Source organism: Dendroctonus ponderosae, unplaced genomic scaffold (genome assembly GCF_020466585.1).
Source record: "Dendroctonus ponderosae isolate FM_Combo_2020 unplaced genomic scaffold, Dpon_F_20191213v2 Dpon_F_20191213_219, whole genome shotgun sequence".
In the NCBI taxonomy this organism is placed as follows: domain Eukaryota; kingdom Metazoa; phylum Arthropoda; class Insecta; order Coleoptera; family Curculionidae; genus Dendroctonus; species Dendroctonus ponderosae.
In genome coordinates, this window is record NW_026018374.1 from 16005 (window position 1) to 31118 (window position 15114).

Genomic DNA, 15114 nt, shown 5'->3' on the forward strand with positions numbered 1-15114 from the left:
TGATAACGCCTGGGCCAGTTTTGCCGTCGGATCAATACTTGCAGTTCGCATATATAATATGACTTCCTTCTCTCTGGTGCTTTGATTTCCCATCTTCTCGCAGCGTCAAAAAGCTTTTGATCTTGTCATCTTCTCCTCCTCATCTTACGATCTCCGACTCTCCAGCCTCTGGCCAACTCAACGCTCAAAGCCGTGGTAAGGAGAAGACTGCGAAGGGACCTGCAGCCATGCGACGTGGCAGCCTACCTTAATGGCAGCATGGTGGACAAATTTGCCAACGAATCTACCAGCATCACCAACACCTGGACCCGCCTGCGGTCTGCCACCCACCGCCTGAGGAGCAAGATCAGTATTGGCTGGGCGATGGACGCATCCAACCAGCTCCAGCTCCAACTTGACGGTGCCACCCTGCCCACAAAGGAAGCGGAAGCCGGCATACCAGCAAAACCGATCAAGGCAAGGTGTTCGAAGTCACCACTACCACCACTCCTCCAAACAATTTTATGAGGACCGGCGACTTCACCCGTTTTGACGAATGGAGATTTATAACCTTGCCTTATTTCCCCCATTGCCCGCCTTAACTGCACCCCACTCAACGGAGCCCGCCGATTTGGGACAACCGATCAGAAGTGTCGCCGCTGTTGCCACGCCAAGGAAACCCTGCCACACGTAGTTAACCACTCCAACCCACACCTCACTGCCATCAGGCATCGCCACAACGCCATTCTAAACCGGATTATAAAGGCATTTAGGCCGCCACCAGATACAACAATCCGTGTTGCACAACCATCCCAGACCTGGGTGACAACGTCCGGCCTGACCTGGTCATCATCAATGAGAAGACCAAGTTGGCAACCATAATCGACATCGCCACTAACCACTTTCAACAACCGGGATACAGCGTGTTTACAAACGCCTTCATTGTCGGGACACTTGGAGGCTGGGACCAATGAGCGCGTCTTCGCCCACTTGGGAATAGGCCGCCACTACTGCCACGCTATGCGACGCCTGATGTGGTCCGATGCCATACGATGAAGCCGCGACATCTACATAGAGCAGATCACAGCTGGAAGCAATATGAAGGTGAACCGCCTGGGTAGCTGACCTCGCCATCAAATTATTCAATGTAACAAATAAGTTCACAGGAGCTGTCCCATCACGGAACACTCCTATTTATCTCTGCTCAGTCACATACATAATTGTAAATATTCGCTGAATAAAAATTTAATCTGTTCCTATCGGCTTTATATCTGAAACGCCCCGCATGCGGGGCTAGTATATTAATCTAATTTTTGGAAATTGACGAAAGTTAGGGGATTGCTCCACCTTTGTCGCGGGTTGGCCTGGTATTGCAGTACCGCCAGGAAAATATGGTACAACAATTGACGGAGTTTTTGTTAGGTATCTATAAAAATTGATTTCAATCAAAAGTGTTCATAGCATATCTCAGTTATCACAAACCCATTGTTTCAATTTTAGAATATGATACGAATTACGATGAGTTAGAGCAAAGTGTACCATAGTAATTTATTATATCCTTCTTGTCATAGTAATTTATATTCAATTATAACTGCATTATATCGTGGGCTTAAAGCTGACCATGTCTAAAATTATTTTTTTGCTAAATGCAGTTTTAAACCGACCCGAAAATTATATAAGAATTACCGAAAATATTTTTGTATTTTATGCTTTAAAATTTGGTCTTTTAATTTTAACCTAAAAAAAATAAGTAATTTTTTAAACCAACCAAACACAAACACGGCAATTTTGGACTTGGGCACTTTTAGCTTGAAGCCCACGATATTGTAAATGTTATTTTACTTGGTGAAAATATTTAGAAAAAAATATATTTATTTCATACTATTAATTATTACAGCCTTGCCCTGCTTGTTGAAGTTTTCACTTCTATCGTGTGGTCTTAAGCACATATTTTTTTTTGAAGACATACTAATTTTCCTCTCAATCCGTGGGCAAAGATTCAGTACTTCAGATAAAGTTCCTACAGGGCGGAAAATGAAACAATGCAAAATTTCTGAAAGTTTGGCATGCTCCCCATTGAGCAAAAAAGTTTCTATGTAAAATAAATAAAACTTAAACACTTATTTGCAAAAATAATTTATTTTTGGAAATAATTGAGTGAAAATAGCAACAGTATGTTGCTATTTTCTTGCTACACGAAATAATACAACATTTATTTAAACATACATTAAAAAGAGATTTGTCAGAATATTTTTAGAACAAACCCACTTTTTTCTTCATTTCCTGTTTTTTCCATCTTGGTAATTTTTCGAATTCAACGTATGTCATGTTAAAAAGCGAAACAAAGTCGTCATGTGTTAGATGCAACTAAAATAAAATGTTTTATAACATTTCATTGTGAAATTAAATTGTATTTTATTATCTAGTGATCTTTAGTATCAAAACAATTGGAAAATATTTGAAATATTAACGTTTGTAGGATTTAAATTAATGTTACCTCTTTGTTAAGGGAGTCAATACTAGCCGGTAATCGATCATTTGGTTCCTTTAAAATATTGATTGGATACTTTTCATAGTGATCAAAATCACCATTGTCGGATGTATTGTTGCGGCTTTGGTGCCCGTTCTGTGGCTTTTGGTCCGTATTTTTTAATTCGATTTCTTGCCGAATCTTGGAAAACGTTCTGTAGTACTGCAATTGAATCATTTAATTATTTATTTTATTAATTATTGGTCATATTGCATGATAATATATATATTATAGAAACGGATTATATCAATGCTGTTCTTATGTCTTCTTATATATTGTTCGATCTATTTTAATGCTTTAAAACATATGGGATATACGAAGAATTGAGGAAAGAAGGTGCTTATTTCGTTTTCAGGTTTATTGGCAGTAGAGAATTTTGTGCTCTACCAGTGCTGTGGCTGCGTCCGGTAACGCATCTTGATAATGGTGGAAGCTCTCCGAAAAATGGCAAAATGTACTTCTTTCCATTCGTCATAAAATGCATAAATTGAGTGATTCATTACTGAGCTTAGTGTAAGAAAGTTGAAGTTTGTTCAATCAAATGAAATTTTCTCTTAGCATCATTCTACTCCTTAGGCCATAGACAAAGACAAATATTATCTACAGATCTGATACTTCTGGTAGCCAAACATTCCAGAAAAACTCAACTGTTTCCACATCCAATAAACGAACTGTGATTATTAATGGCATACATACACGGTGTTTTTTTTTGTGCGATAGAGTCCATTATTTCCGACGGTGTTGAACTTTCGAAAAATAGTTTCATATAAAAGTTGTTGAAGCACAAAGTGCCCACATTTAAAAAATGTCCTGTATGGTACAGAGTGTCTCAGAAAAGCGAGCTAATTTAATGAATTCCATAGTCACCTTACAAAATGTAACAACTTTTTGAAATTTTTAAATAAAATAATTTATAATTTGAAAACGGTTGATTTCACAGCTTAAAGTGTAAATACAAATTTGTAACTTTGTACATTGTCTATCTAATGATGTATTAATATACAAGTACTTCCATTTGAAAAACAAAAGTTCTTCTACAATGAATTTTTAGATACCATAGTTTTAAGCAAAATTTTACTAAAATGGCGATAATCTGCCAACGTGGCAATTAAGAAAAAACAATTTACGGTGCATATGCAGCGCTTCAAGCTACATTCCATCAGCTAATAAGAAATGGGTAGTTCTATTTAAAAAAATACACGTTGATCTTGCCTCGCTTTTTTGAGACACTCTGTATCATATAAGATATTTTTAAAATGTGTGCACCTTGTGCGTCAACAAGTTTTATATGAAACTATTTTTCGAAAGTCGAAGACATCATCGGAAATAATGCACTCTATCGCACTAAAAAACCACAATCTATATCATCTATTACTACGCTTCAACCTATAAGAAAGGTTATTAAATATAGTAACAATTTCTCTTATTCTGGAACGCATAGCAATACAATTTTAAAAGCTATACATTACATTGCTACATTATTGTTTTTTCATTAAACTAAACGAGGATTTTGAATCGCTTTCAAGTCCATTAGCTGATGACTTTGTTAAAGTAATTAATAAATAATGTGCGTATCATGCGTCGCTTCAAATTTGGGTAGCTGTGCAATCGGGTATATTGCATTAGATGCATTAAGATTTTTATAACAAGTTGGTGAAACAAGATTGGAATGATGTAAATATTTGAACAGAATACATGATTATCATAAGAATCAAGCTACAAAACCTTTTGTTTGGTTTTGTTGGTTTTAACTGCTTTAAAACCAATTTAAAGAACAACCCTGCTATTCTGTAACTCCATTGCTGATTTTACAAATTGGAAAATTTTTCTATAGTTGAATTTTCCGTAGGACATACTTTTAAACATTGTCGAAACGTCTTTGTAGCTTTGATTTCCAGTTCCGTTAACAGTTTGAAATATTTTTCAGTTTTCGCGTGGAATGCTGCTTAATTCATTGCATTCAAAATTTTCTATTTTCATTTCGAAAATTCAAAATAACAATTTGTTTAATTGAGAAATGATTAGTAAACTATTTTACATTATTTCTTGCATTACTGATGAATGCGCATCAATCACATTTTAGTACTAAATTTTATTTCATACTTTCTTTTGAGAATGGTTTTAATTTCTTTTTAGAATCTGTTTAGAATGGTCAGTTTATTGGATTATTCAATAAACAGAACAAATAAATATAAAAACAAAAAATAGAACAAATAAATATATCTTCTTGATTTCCTGGCGGAAATTGAAGTAGTTTAGTCCCAGGAAGTCGAATTTGAATATCAGACATTCAGGTGCAAGATTATGTCAAAATTTCATGTTTTCCGTTACGTTTTTGCTCATTTGTCGGAAGCAAAATGAGAAAGGACGCTGATTTTTACATCATTACACAGAGAACTAAATGGCCTTTTTACAAAGTGATCCATCAATAAGGAAATGTTGGAAGTTTTTTCAGAAAAGTGTTTATTTCAAGAAGTTTCAGATTTGCGTGTTTTTTTTTTGAGTTGCAAAATCGACTCAAACATGATGCTGGTTTTTCGAAAGTTCTCAAGAACCATTTGAGCCACAGAATGCGTTTCGGCATCGTTGGATAAAGAATTGAAAATTCTATTCATACATAACTACACCAAAAAGCGAAATTTAAATATCATACATTGATGAGCAGCTGATCCAGCTTTCGAGTAGTAGAAATAACACCCATGACCCCCCACCCTGGAGCCCTTGATTGAAATGAGCTTACTTTTTTAAAATCTTAATGAGATAATAATAAAAAAAATCTTGTGTGTGCAAAATCAGGTTTGCAAACTCGAGTAATTAACATATTTTAACTGAAACTTGCATAATTTGTTTAAATGAGTTTAAAGTTAAAAAAACCATTAAAAAATGTTCAAGTAGTCACATACATATAGAAATGCATTTAAAATAAGTTTCAATTCATTTATGGAATACGAGTTTTATGGATTGGTTAATCACCTTCCACAGCTTCCTATCCCAGGCGGGAAAAAATCCGATAAATGTGGGCGTTTCTTTCCCTTGCTTGATATGAATAATTGTCATATTCATGTCCCGGTCGGAAGGATCATTTTGTAAATATTGCAAGGCTGTTTGTATGCTTAGTCTTTGGTCTTCTCTAGTACTTAGTTTGCCTATCCATATGTAAAGGGCATAGCTGGTATCTAATAACATCACATTCTCCGGCAATAAGTCTTTTTGTTGGAAAAATAAAATTTCCGTCACTAAAATTAAGAAAATGAAATGTCGGCTACCACGATATTGATTTTGGTCGTTGTATTACCACTAAACTTCTTAGATGAATTGCAAAAAAATAATCGAGGTGGTCTGATGTCGAAATCGTTACGCACCATTTGTGATTGGTAACTTCCAGGACCCCCCAAAAATGTAAAGAAATCGCTCTTTTCTTTGCCTAAAATGCAAACATAATCTGTTGAAAATAAAGATAATTCAGTGAATATAATAAACAAAAAAATACCTTCAAGCAACAGTTCAAAGTCTTTTCCAGCAAAACCTTTGGCCATTTCCCTTTGATCACCGGTTGAGTAGTTTCCACACCAAACGTAATATTTCTTTCCTCGTCTGAATACGAAGCAGGAATTTGAATTCAAGGAAGATACTGCAGAATCAACTTGCTCTGCCTTTGCACTGTATGTTGTAGATCCAAATACTTGTAAAAGGTACTGATTGGGATTTTTCAAGTTCATTCCAGAATCTTGAATAATAGTTGAATATGAGTGAATTTATGTTTGTATAAAACTGATGGAAATGTTTAAGTGATGGTGAACCAAATAGAAGAAACAAGACGCATACGAAACAAATATATTTCGGGAGCCAGACAATGAAAGCCCTCAGCAGTGCTTCCATTTCGTTTTTGGTTGAGTGCATAAAATGTTATAATCATGTTATTTTCAGGAAAACTTGCAAGTTTGAACATTTTCAGACTTGCAAGACAGGCAAAACAGAGCGTATTTCTTAAAGTACAACGGCCGCAACATTCAATTAACACTGTTTGGTACTGAAAACTCCGGTTCAGAAAATCTGCAAAATTTTGGGAATAATTTTTCAAGTATTAATAATAAAAAATCCGGAGCAAATATATATTTTTTGTCAATTCGGACCCTTTGTGAAAAATACCAAGTACTTTCCATTGCCACAAAACCGTCTTCAAACAACTTCAATCGCGCGACTGTTTGTGTAAGTACAAGAATTAGGCACAAAAACAAATTCCTTCAAACTTAGCGAGAGTTTATGCACAGTGACAAGAGAGCGGAATATGAAAAATTCTCAAACGCTTCTAGATGCTCAAGGAAAATTTTCAAATATGGATTTCGATAAGAGTACGATAAGAGATAAGAGGAACTCTTTTATAAAAAGTTCTTCTAATCAGGAGTCAAGTTGTGCGATAGAAAAATAACACTTGTAATTATTGTAATTACAGTTAAAATAACTATCGAATTTTGAATCTTCAAAACTGGATTTGCTCCCTTCAATAAATAAGTAAAGTAAAATGCGTGATGCCGTTTTGGTTCGCTATAAATAGTAAAAATACTATCAAAATTTTATTTTCCAAAAATAACCGTCTTACAAGACTTTATCTACAACATTTCACATAAAAATAATTTTTTTCCAATGAATTACAACGAAACTACGAAAAAGGTCTTAAAATATTGATTTTGCAAATTTACCTTGTAGTTTGTAGTTTATTGATGAAGACTATTTCTATAAAATTACAACGCGATTTACAATTACAATTAAAATCACAACAAATTAAAAAAAAAACGTATCTCGCATGATTGGTTCATTCAGATCAACTGACCCTTAACTGAGTTAAAAAGTTTGCTTCATAACAGCAAATCTTTATTTTCTGCATTATAAGTAAAAACTTGATAATTATGAGAAAATTGTACAGCTACCCGTAGTGTTTCGCATAATTACCGTCAAAATCTACGCCTTTTCCTTTAAATATGGTCAATTTTCCTTTGAATAGTTGTAAAAAGTGGGCAGTTTCTCGTCCTTGAATTATTCTGCATTGAAAACCCAACTGACCGAGTTCATCATCGATTTCTGTCAGTTTTGATGTTGTAATATTAATTTCCTCTTGGGAGGCGTATGATCCCTGAAATATGTATATTTTAATGGATTAGGTTTTAATGAATGAGGTTTTCAAATGCAAAGTGCATAATCTACATACAATCCAACAGTATAATAAATGCTTCTCTTCATTGGAGGTGTGATAACTGTATAAAGTAATGTAACAATCGCCTGAGAAAAAACATCCATGTCTTTCCTTGGGCACTTCAACTATTCTCGTATTTTTTATTCGCCATAAGGTCATTCCTCCCGATCCATCGTCAATAAGTTGAGTTTCTGCAGCCAGACTGGGTCGATCTTCCATAATAATCGGGTCAAACTTTGATATCAACAGGGGCGTTTTGGCAACTGAAATATTAAATCAATTTTTAAATTATGATGGTTTATGCTCCGGTAATACTTATACAAACCTTTGCCTTTCGGTAGCTCGGTTTTCCATAGCTTAAATAAGACTTTGAATTCGATGGGTTCCAAACCATCTACCACTCTCGTCACTTTGGTGTTTCCCGGATATTTTTTCTTCTTCACAAAACCTCGAGCGTTTCTAAGAGCTTCATTTTTTTCTTTTTCGTTAACACGTTTTCCCACCCACACCCATATACCATTTATTTCTTGATCGACAATGTATACATCCTGCAAAAAATGCTGTTTTTTAAATGTTTCTAGTACTACTTTTAGTAATTATTACGCCAACTTTTTACTATAACAAGTATTTGCTCATGCGCGATTTGGTTTCATGTAAAAAAATTATTAGTTGAAAAATGATTTAATTACATATATGCAGAGCGATTCACGGTCTATGGCGTATTAGACGCTTAAGGAGAATCCGATGCACGATCTATCTGCAAATTTGTACAACAAAGTAATCGGATATTCTCTACTTTTATTAATATATAAAATATTTTACAAGTACAAATTTTACTGTTTCAACGTATTTGTAAAAATCGCTATGAAATGTCATAATAGTTAAAGATTTTGCGATTCTTCAAACTTGTTGTCAGCTCCTATGCACTTTTTATGCAGTTTAGATTCAATTATTAACAAAATGGAGAGCAACAATTAGTTTAACGAAGTTTTAATGAAACTGTTTATTCCTTACGGACAATGTGACCGTAACCAAACTATTGCAATGACATGCAGAACTTTCAACCAATTGTTTCCTAATTTAAAGCAATTAAACACGGAAGAATTTTGTCAACTATGGCACCAAACTGAAAGCTGAACCGAAGTTACCAAAACCTGTAATTTCTGATGAAGACAACATTGTAAATGTTTTAGCATACTTCCATGCATATCCTGAAGCTTCGATTCGAAGTGCCGCAAATTATTTGGACTAGTCTAGAGTGCCATTCAAAGAATCCTGAATTCAGAAAATGCCAAACTAGAAGAGTTTCGCACATGTTGGTTCCAATTGGATAAAGCACTGGCTCATTGCGATCAGGAAGTAACCAGGGAGCTCTTCGAATTGTTTCATGTCCGCTGGTTTAGACGCTTTGGACCAATGGGACTGGCCTGCGAGATCTCCCGATCTGGCTCCACTGATTTTTTTCTTGTGGGATAAATTAAAAGAAAATGTTTAGAAGGCCCCGTTCAACAGCATAGTGGAATTGCGCCGTCGAATGCATTGGAGAACTGGATGTTGATGAGTTACAGACGGCCACAAACTTCTCTGTAAATGTACGAATTTTGAAGAGCTTGGCAAGTACTGGGCGTAATTTAGAACATGTATTGTAAATGTTCAGTTACAGTTTATTAGGCATATTTTTGGAATCGTCAGTTATGCGTTCGCTTACTTTGTTTCAATCCCGTTTTATGTCGTAAATAATTAAATTATTTTATATTCACGCACACTTATTTGCATTCATTTGCTTTAAATTAGGATACATTTCGTTGAATTTTCTTCCTGTTCTTGCAACAATTTAATTACATTGCGCTTGAAAAATAAATAGTTTCATTAAAACTTTGAATAATTGTCTCTCTCCATTTTGCTAATAATCAAATCTAAACTGTATAAAAAGCGCAGTTTGAAGAATCGCGAAATCTTCAACTATTATGAAATTTCATGGGACTATTTTGTCAAATACGTCGAAATAATCGAATATTTGCAAAAATCCATTTATTTCGGAAATTTGATACTTTAGGTATAGAAACGTAAATATCGTTGCATAAGAAATTTAATGGTCTTTCCGTATTTGGACCAATATACAGGGTGTTCTATTTGGAAAAATGTAATTGGAGCAGTTTAGATCTCTGGCCAAAATATCAGTATTTTCAAGACATCTTGTATAATTTGGAACAAACGGAGGCTCAAGCCTAAGGTATTCCCATCCAAATGCCAAAATTTTCAATTTCCAGATGTCTAAATCGCGTTGAAATACAAGATTCCTTGGGGGTATGGTTTGATTAAAACCATACCAAATGTTTTATTACAACCAAAATGAATTAACAAATTTAATGTTAATTCATTTTCATCAATCAGATGTGTAAAGCCAATCCAAGCGTTCATTAATATACAAAGTTGTATGTACTTTTCGATATAAGCGGCAACCTGGCGTCGCTGAAAATATTTTAGACCCCGATAGATCATATCCGGAGGTCTATTCGGTCTTCATCGAGTTCTCCTTAAACGTCTCATACGCCATCGACTGTATATCACCTTGTATATATAAAAAGTTATACCTACATCTGAATTTAAATCCGTACAATTTAAAGGTCCGCTTCTAACTTCAGCCACTCTATATTTTCCATTGTTTTCGGAACATTTGTACAATCGCAAATTGTACTTTGGGTTTCCAGCTTCTCCATTTTCATTCCCATTATCTGGCAGAACAACTCGTTTTTCTAATGGCAAATACTTGCTGAATTGTTTCTGAATGTCCGAATCGATTGTTTTCTCGTAACCATCATCGACAAAAACCACGTTTGAAATCTTGTATTGGTCTTTCATTTCTTGAGATATCTGAATTAATAATAATTTAGTGACTCTTGTATTTTCAAATCATTGGTACATACTATAGTGGCATGACGTTTCTCTTCCACATTAGCTGCTCTACCAACCCAGACGAAAACTGTTTGCGGAGCTTTTATGATGAAAACATCCGAACTTCTAAAGTTTTCCCAAGACACACTGTTCATTTCAATAAGGGCAGGAGTACACTTCCCTTTCACTCTGTACAATTTTGGCAGTTGCTTGTTCCCATTTTGGATGATTGCGGGCTTCAAAATTCTAAACAGGTCACTAATGTAAATATTTGATTAATCAAAGCTTATTTCTTGTTACCTATAACCAGTTTTAAAGTAGCTTAAAAATCTGTCGCTTTCATTTTCTTGAGTTTCTCGGTGTTGAGTTGTGGAGCAATTCAACATGCTATCTAATTCGACAGTTTTATAAGCTGCTACTCCGGATTTTTCAGGGGTAGTATTTTGCCCAAGCCAGAAGTGTATATGGTACTCGATTTCTTTGCCTTTAATGTCTCTAGTCTATAAAATAATATCCATGCATTTAATTTATAATGGTGATTTATGGAGCAAAGATCATCAGCAAGATCGCGTATTTACATGCGCCTATTAGATTTAGGAGGAAAATTTCAGTTTTAAAGTTCTGTTTTTTCTTTCAATCAATGGTTTTACTTGCTAACCTTACAAATGATTTCATAAAATTATTGTTTGCTTTTAATTTTTAAAGTTTGGAAGCGCAATAAGTACATTTAAATTTAGTTTCTGATGCAGTACTAAATGTTGGTATTTATATTCTCATGTCTATACTTCAGATTGAAGAAATATGTGTTCACTTTGTATTCTTAATACTTACTACAGAGTCAATTCCAGATGACTGTCCATATTGCGATGCTGCATAAATAATGTAGGACTCGGTATCGTAAAACGTACCATATTGATCTTTTGTAAGGGCAAGAACGTTCATGTTCTGCAAAACATGAGAAATTCCTAGTGTTAAAATTAATATCCATTGATTTATCCCACGATCAATGTGATTTTCATACTCAAGCTCCAATTTAATCAAAGGATATATTTTATCCTGGTTGTACAGCGTACAAAACTAAATCTTGCATTTACAAATTCTACACAATTTGTCTGATTGGAATTAAAAATGCAGCAATATTTCTGAATGCCTACACTAGATTTCCCATGTACAAAATTCTACAAATATTCCATATACATTTCATGAATATGTATAGACGTTCGCAACTCTATCGCATCCATCAAGATTGGTTTTAACGTTGTTGTTTAAGTTAATGGAGCATTTTAATACGTTGGTAACAACACTTTTGTTGTAATAAAAAAGTTGAAAATTGATGCAGCTTATTTTTTTGCAAATGTGTGTGGTACAACGTATATTATATTCAATTTTAGAAATTTTTTGGAACTTGTTAAGAATTTAGCTGATCAACATGTATGTGCCTTCTAAATCACATTTGCATGGCTCGATTAAAACCGACAAATTTTTATTTTCAATTGTTACTAGATCTTTAGATAAACTCTGTCCTAAGATTGAGAAAGAAATAGAGGAAAAGAGAAAACTGTATTACATTTACTTATCTCAAAAAACCGAGAATGCCAGATAAAATTTCAAGTGCGCACAACCGATGGTAAGAAGAATGATTAGTGATAAGGAAAATGTAGCACGAATCCAAAAGTGGCAGAAAATAGACTCTTATTTAGGAGGTCGAAGAAGTACCGAAAGTTGGAAGACGATAAAATAAATTAGAAAAGAAACGACCAGAGGTAACTTGTAGTTACGATGTTGGAATCATCAAAGGCTAGGGGAAGAAAACCCCGATCAAAAATGTCCTGGTTCTCCAGGTTGGGGCTGGGACATGCTACTAACTCTCTGGTACTCGGCAAAAACAGTGCTAAAAAATCCAATGAAATGCCTCGGAATGGAAAGAAAAACCCAAGAAGACTCAAGCAACAAAAAAAAAAACAATCAATGATTTTTGGTACATGGAACGTGCAAGGAATAAGTCGAAAMAKTACATYGCARRTAGTACCTCRCASKAGRATCAGWACCAWKGAAMAGRTCWGAAATCYTMGGACAKTASGAYCATTTTTATAGTGGAGTTRCYAASGAAAASATGCACAAACTGAAGTGTCCATTTTGATCAACAAAAAATTTAGAAAATTTATTASCAACTGGGAAGCTATAAAGCACAGGAAAATACACAAATACACCTGGACGAAACCTTCCCAAAATTTCAAATCAGTAATTGACTACCTTGTWACTAAACGAAAGATAAAACGAAAGTTATTTTTCCAAATAAAACACWTAGTTCTTTCTTAAGTCATTTATGCTACATTCAGATAATTTTGAAAATGGCTAAGACAATTCCCGCTTTAWAAACAACATTTTCGTAAAAAATTCACACAAAATTTCTTATTGATACTAAATTTCGATTAATCAAGACTAAACAAATATTTACAGATATACATCATACTTTTCGCATTCGTCATTTTTACATCCAGTTTTACTTTTACAATTTCACATAGATCACACAAACTTCAAAAAAACTTTCATATATTTCGAGCGTTAAAAAAGTTTAATAAATATGGTTTGGATAACTTACATCAAATAAAAAGTACAAACGTTTATACACTGTGTATAAATACTGATACTGTAAATGTACAGAGAGTACATTTACAGTTTTCCGTTTTTCTGAAAGTAATGTTATTTTTATGCTCTGATTCCTTTGAATTATTGTGACCGATTTGGACTAAATTGGTCGATAGTCGATGCGCCACGACTTTCATTTCAATGTTCATTTGGTTTGGAAACTAAATAAACATTTGAATAATTTATATATCATATTATACCGATTGAAATATCTGAGTAGCGTCAGTGCAAAAAGTTACTTAATGATAATCTTAAGGAACTCTTAACATCTTTCGTAGTCTCAAGGAAACATGATTCTTTTGCCATTAAATTTTGAGAAATGCAACGGCAAATTTTTTTAACAAGCAAACAAACTCTTACGTCATTATTATTTTATTTTCTTAATGTCTTAACTATGCTTTTGATTAGCGAAAATTAAGATTGGACACGCGGAGTTGAACATAAGATATACACGAATCAAAACAACATTGTTGGAATATATGGGCTTTACTGAATCGGGGGTTAAAAATAAATTAATGATATAAACTACATTTGAATATCAATTCTACTAGGATATAATTCTTAATCAATCAATGATAGTCACTATACTTACTTCTACCCTCCAAATAAGAAAGTCGGCAAAATTTTTGTTAATCTTCTTAAAAGCAACATCAATATTTCCTTGAGAGTCGCCAGTGATTCCGTCATCCTGAAACCAAATTTAATATATTGTGACTATTCAAGCGTCAGTTGCAAACGAAGTTCCATTAGAGAATAGTATTGGGTGTGCATTATTTTATTTCTAATTTATATTAAATTTAATCAAACGAGTTTTTTTCTTTCATTTGTACTTTCATTATTGGATATTCTATACATATACTGCTGCTCATAGGATATGAAAGCTAGTTTATTTAAATATCAGCTGAAATTTCGGGGGTCTATTGCGGATATTGGTTTTAAGATGGTTTTATATTGGAAGTTCAAAGTCTTGTATGGTTATGAAAGGAGACCAATCAATATAAATTCATAATATTAGGTATTAACATATTTCTATAAATACGATCTATCTATAATTGTAGTCTAATTGTAATTTATTAATTGTTCCATACTAGACCATAGCTGATCTTTTCACTAACACTTGATTAAAAATTGATCCGTACGTCTGTTCCATCATGTGGGAATGAATTAATAGTATAACAATATTTTAATCGACTATTGTTATTATTGTAGCGCTTTCTATAAGTATAGGTACCGATTTCTTTCTGGTTTAATTGTTTTCCTTTCTAGTTATACTTTTATAAAACCAAAGCTGTAAAATTAACTTCTTCTTGAGATATTAGCAAATTTTATTCAGAATTAAAGATTTTTGTTTGCCATTAGATGCCATTATTGCAGATTGTGCATTCTTGAAATAAACCGCAAAACTGCGAAACCTAAAATGTGTAATAAAACATGCCATGCCGACCGTGCATGCTCAAGATTACAACGCTAAGAGCTTTTTGATATATGACCGTTTTCATACACTTCACGTTTAAGCGTAACATTGTAAAAATTTCAGGAATTTTATAATATGATTAGAGATCCTGATCAACTAGTTCATCGACTTTCATTTTAATATTTTTATACTACATGTATTCAATTTGAAACTCGGTCTAGATCATCTGATTTCCAATCCGTGTTTCTTTAAAAATAACGTTCATAATTTAAGCTCAATATTGAGAGTCAGCCCGCTTAAAGCTCAATGAGCTCCGCATGGAAGCTATTTCCAATTATAATAATTGAATTGTCGTTTATATTGTATTCATTTTCGCACATAGGTTGCTAGAATAAATATGCATATCGATTAACCGCTCTTCTCCACCAGTTCGCTCTCTTTCTGTAGCTCTCACAA

The 15114-nt window shown here is 33.8% G+C and overlaps 1 protein-coding gene and 1 non-coding gene across 2 annotated transcripts; one reads left to right on the top strand and one right to left on the bottom strand.

Moving 5' to 3' along the window:
* Nucleotides 1-1205: 1205 nt before the first annotated feature.
* On the top strand, nt 1206-1384 carry LOC125503659. The gene has a single exon (XR_007281010.1). It is a non-coding gene; the product is annotated as a U2 spliceosomal RNA (small nuclear RNA).
* Nucleotides 1385-2143: 759 nt separating this feature from the next.
* On the bottom strand, nt 2144-13932 carry LOC125503657 (advillin-like; the record flags this gene model as incomplete). Its single annotated transcript, XM_048664389.1, is given in 13 exon segments — nt 2144-2346; nt 2477-2671; nt 5483-5745; nt 5805-5933; nt 6000-6236; nt 7460-7640; nt 7716-7963; nt 8026-8248; nt 10299-10574; nt 10628-10841; nt 10896-11095; nt 11427-11540; nt 13837-13932. Coding segments are annotated over 13 exon segments (2490 nt in total), but the record flags the coding sequence as incomplete, so codon positions are not given.
* Nucleotides 13933-15114: the final 1182 nt, after the last annotated feature.